Source organism: Oppia nitens, unplaced genomic scaffold, assembly GCF_028296485.1.
Source record: "Oppia nitens isolate AA-2021 unplaced genomic scaffold, nextdenovo-longstitch-racon4-pilon3 scaffold2_pilon_pilon_pilon, whole genome shotgun sequence".
NCBI classification, from domain to species: domain Eukaryota; kingdom Metazoa; phylum Arthropoda; class Arachnida; order Sarcoptiformes; family Oppiidae; genus Oppia; species Oppia nitens.
Genome location: NW_026533210.1, coordinates 9,336,753 through 9,342,154, shown reverse-complemented (window position 1 = coordinate 9,342,154; position 5,402 = coordinate 9,336,753). Strand labels below are relative to the sequence as shown.

General features: G+C 23.3%; 1 protein-coding gene across 1 annotated transcript; it reads left to right on the top strand.

Annotated features, from left to right (window-relative positions):
• Positions 1–286: 286 nt before the first annotated feature.
• On the top strand, positions 287–685 carry LOC128956068 (uncharacterized). Its single transcript, XM_054301750.1, has one exon. It carries the CDS (start codon positions 287–289, stop codon positions 683–685), a length of 399 nt encoding a protein of 132 aa, XP_054157725.1.
• Positions 686–5,402: the final 4,717 nt, after the last annotated feature.

Below are 5,402 nucleotides of genomic sequence, written 5' to 3'. Positions count from 1 at the left end.
AGATATTGTCTGCAAGTTGTTTTATGTTGAAAACAAAAATTCAGACATTATGCAAATTGTTTTGTGGAATATATCTAAAACTAACACATTGTACATTAAACCAAACGAGTCTCTTGGAAAATGTTATATTGATTGTCTTAATTATTTGGATGAACGTCGTATCACAGATTATAAACTTAATTTAAGTTATGATATTATTTCAAAAGGTATGTTTAACTAATACTAAATATGTAATAATCTAATTATAAGATTAATTATTTTTTTAGATGAACAATTAAAAATAAATATGGATTTTGGATCGTGTCTTCCTACCAGAGGTACATCAAAAAGCGCTGGATTAGATTTATACTCAAATGAGGATAAAATGATATTGCCATCTCAACGCAAACTTGTTTCAACTGGATTAAGCATTTACATGCCAAATAATTCATTTGGCTTTATTGCTCCAAGAAGTTCATTAGCAGTTAAAGGGATAGATATTGGAGCCGGAATTGTAGATTTTGATTATACTGGAATTGTAAAAGTGTTGGTTATTAACAACAGTAAATTGGCTTTCAACATTGCACCTGGAGATCGTATTGCCCAACTCATAGTGTTACCATACAAAAAGGTTACTCCATATATTGGTTATATTCCACAGACTGAACGAGGAAATGGTGGATTTGGCTCAACTAATGCTATATAATTTCTATTATTATATACTTATTTGGTGGAGGGTTTAATTTTATAATTATTTTTATATATAATTTAATAATTTACACAAATTATTTGTTTTAATAATTTTATTTTAAAATAAAAATTTTTAAATTTTAAATGTATTTAATATTTAATTATAAGAAATAATATATTTATTTTCTAGATGAACCATTTTTGTAAGAATTTCAGCATCTGTAAATAAATTGTATTATTATATATTGTAAGTTTTTAAAATAATACAATTTACTTACCATATAGTTGTTTTTGCAGTATTTATTTGATTATCATTATTTATTTTAATAAATTGTGGGTTAAAATATTTATTATGAGTATTTTTACAAAAATTATACATAAACTCAGCTTTTTCTTTTGCACACAAAGGTTTTAAAGTAACTTTTAGTTTTTCGTGCAAATAACATGGATTAGAATTAGTATCTTTTGTAATTTCGGTCATTATATCATTATCTGTTGGAATCATTGTGGATGAAAATATATTTAAGTTCTCTATATTTATGATATATTGTCCAAATCCAGCTTTATATAATAGACTTTTAATTCCATCATCGTTTTTACAAACTGCTATATATTTTGCATGTGTATTGGTATTTAAGTGATATAAAGTTTTGATTACAGGTACAATTTCGCTTGGTGATAATCCAAATTCAAATTTTTTATCAAATTTAATCCCATGAATATTATCTTCCATATAATCTATGACAAATTGATTAGTTACATCGATTTTAGATTTATTAATTCTATAGTTGAATGGTATTGATGATGATAAATTATTATAACAAAATCCAAGTTCTCGCAAATAAAAGCCACCATCGATTTTATAACCATTAGTGCACATAATTATTTTAATATTTTCAAAATCTGGGTTTATGAAAGCCATGTTTTATTAACTGTCTAAATTTCAAAATAATTTTTGATTTTATAATATAATTTCAAGGTTATATTTCAAATAAAAACTATAAAAGTATATATAAATGTAAATAACCAATCATATTATTTATAATACTTTTATATTAACAGTAACCATGAATAATTATGATTTAACCTTGACACACCCTTCACGTATTTTAGTATGTGGACCATCAAGTAGTGGTAAAACAACTTTCGTATCAAATTTAATTGAAAACATGTATGAGTTATTTGGATTATATTTTGACAAAATAATATATTGTTCATCTCAAGGATTCTCAGATTATAATTCAATACATGGAATTCATATAAATAAAATAAATACTTTTAATAATGATGTAATAAATGACCTTGATTCAAGCCATAATAATTTAATTGTTTTAGATGACTGTATGCATACAGTTTCTAATGACTTACTTGTTAGTGATTTATTTACAAAATTAAGTCATCATAAAAATATTACCGTAATTTTATTGTTACAAAATTTGTTTCCAAAAAGTAAATATATGAGAGATATTTCAACTAATAGTACATATATTGTGCTTATGAGTAATCCACGTGAAACATTACAAATTAAAATTCTTAGCTCGCAAATAGATGCAAATAATTCTAAATTTATATATGATAGCTATATAGATGCTACTAAAAACAAACCGTACAGTTATTTATTTTTAGATTTTAATCAACACACATCAAATGATGTAAGAGTACGTACAAACATTTTTCCAAATGAAACACCAAAATACATTTATATTAAATCAAAATAAATTAAAAAATATTAAAAATTGTGAAAACTCTCTGAAACAAATCGTTAATACTAAATCTACAAAACAAAGACAAAAGTTAATAAAATTAGCTAAAATCTGTGTCATAAATTCAATATCTGAAATAGCTAAAAACTGTCTGCATGGTAACTTACCAATAAAAAATTGTGATTTTAAAAAATTAAATAATAATAAAAAATTATTAAGAAAACTTGCAACAAAGACTTCAGTTATAAAACGTAAAAAATATCTTAAACAACAAGGAGGAAATATTTTGCTGAATATATTGATTGCTTCTGCTTTAAAGTTACTTTACAAATCTATATATAATGAGTTTCAAAAAAATGCAAATTGTTCAAAATGAGAATAAACATCAAAATGATATAAGTAACTTAGTTAAATATCAAACACCAAAAAATTTTTTAGTAATGAATGACTTGGATAAAGAAATAGAATCTATATTATCTAGCAATATTGATGAAAGAATTAAAGCTAAGTTATATGCAGAAGCTCTAAGAAAATTTTTGATATTTAAAAATAATATCGATCAAACAGAGGAAAAAGCATGCCTTGATATAACAAGTGCTGTAATAGCTTCCAAATCAGATGATGATGATAAACAAAAAGAAATTATAAACGTAAAAACTCCAAAAATTAAAACTCCAAAATTTAAAGAGATTGAAGCAGATTGTGACATAACCCCAGATATAAATAAAAATAAAAGAAAATATACTTACAATTTTAAAGCACCTAGTAAAAAATTAAAAGAACGGGAAGAATATTTAAACATAACACCTAAAGGATTATTTAAAAGAAATTATAAGACAAATGATAAAAGTTTAAAAAAAATTTTAAAAGTAAAATCATTTATAAAAGATCTACGATCCCAACGAGTCGATATATCTCCAAAAAATACAAATTTAGTTAAAAAAGATAAATATAAAGAACATATGAAAACACCAGCAAGTTTTCGTTCTAAAGTTATACGTGCTAAGTACCCTAAAAATGTTAGACAAGCCATTAACTGGGAAAAATATTAATCATATACTCAAAAAATATTATTATAATACAAAATATTATTCTAGTTTTAGTACGCCTCTTAAACTTTATAAATATGTTAAAAACATTTATTCTAATATAACATTAAATCAAGTTAAACAATGGCTTTTAAATCAATCGACTCATACAGTTCATCGATATCCAAAATTTAATTTTAAACGTAATCCAATAGTGTCTAAACATATTGATGAGAATTGGCAGGCAGATTTAATTGAAATAACAAACCAAAATCGAATAATAATTTTCGTTATATATTAATGATTATTGATAACTTATCAAAATATGGATGGGCTATACCATTGAAATATAAAAATGCTGATGTGGTTAAAAAAGCAATAATTTACATAATGCAGTCATCTAAACGTAAACCAATAATATTGTCTACTGATGCAGGAAGAGAATTTACAAATAAAAAATTAAAAAAATATTTGCGATGGAGAAAAATTAAACATTTAATATTACGTGACACATCTAAAGCTAGAACAGTTGAACGTTGGAATAGAACAATAAAAGAAAAAATTCAAAAATATTTGTTTTATAATAAAACTGATAATTTTATTGATGTTTTGAATAATATTATTTTAACATATAATAATACAGTACATAGTCGTACAAAATACAAACCAGTTGATGTCACTAAAGAGAATGAAATATATGTTTATAATAATCTATATCATACAACTATTGTTAGAGAAAAGCAAGTATATAAACTAGGAGATAAAGTTAAAATTAAGTTACTAAGAAATATTTTTGATAAAGGATATCTAGAAAATTATAGTACAGAAATATTCACTATAGCTAAAATTTTATATACTTCTCCATATTATAAATACAAAGTGCGTGACAAATCTGGTTCAATTATACGAGGATCATATTATGCTAAAGAATTAATAAAAATTAATTAAAAATGGATTATTTCAGAGAAAACGAAAATCAAATTTTTCATTTAACAAATGATAGTGATAAATGTGAGCTTAATGTAAATTTTAATGAAACAATAAAATACAATGTGCCGATGGAATGTGCATTGGCAGAATTGATAATTCCTAAAAAACTTGATCAAAAGGATTTATTAAGTGATTTGGAAATAACTTTTAATTTAAAATGGATAATGGATTTATCAGAAGATGAAATTGATGTAGTAAATTCAGTAATAGATTTACTTGAAACAACAGATAAAACAGTAAATTCAATTAATGTACTAGAAAATGAAAATTATAAATATGGTAACCATTACATTGAAAAGATAAACTTAAATCATTCAACAACTAAACATTGGCGTGAAAATTTGAAACAGCTGATTAGTGATTTAAACGTAAAAGCTAATAACTTAATAAACGAAAAATATAAAGAAATATTATATATGAAAGACTGCGAACCTAGTGATTTAAATAAAAAATGGATTATAAATCCATTTGAATTTTCGTTTGAGAAGCATATATATAAATTAAAAAATGGAAATTTTGCTATTGATTTAAAAGATCCATTTATACCCAAAACCAGTGAAATAATTGCACCAACCGACAATTATAAAACCTATAAATATTATAGTTTAAGAGGTTTATTTTATTTAGAATTTAATGATAAATTAAAAAAATTGCTAGGATTTAATAAATACAATATTGCAAATATAAAAACTAGTTTAAATATATTGAAAAAGCCAATTCCTACATCAGAATCTGAATCAGAATTGAATATATTACGTAATAACATTGATGACATTAAACATTTTGTAACTGACGTGCAGCCAATTAAAGTCTCTCAAACTATTAATTATTTTCACATATATTGTGATATAATAGAAGAATCTTATTATAATAATAGTAAATTAAATTTATTACGTGTCATACCCACAGCAATTAGCGAAAAAGATGACTTTATGAAATTTGATTTTGATATTAAACATTTTGTACCATTAAAATTTAATGAATTTAATTCAATAAAGCTTTATATAAAAGA

Excerpts from the sequence above, each read along its gene's own strand:
- LOC128956068 (XM_054301750.1), top strand. The coding sequence starts at position 287 with ATGGATTTTGGATCGTGTCTTCCTACCAGAGGTACATCAAAAAGCGCT.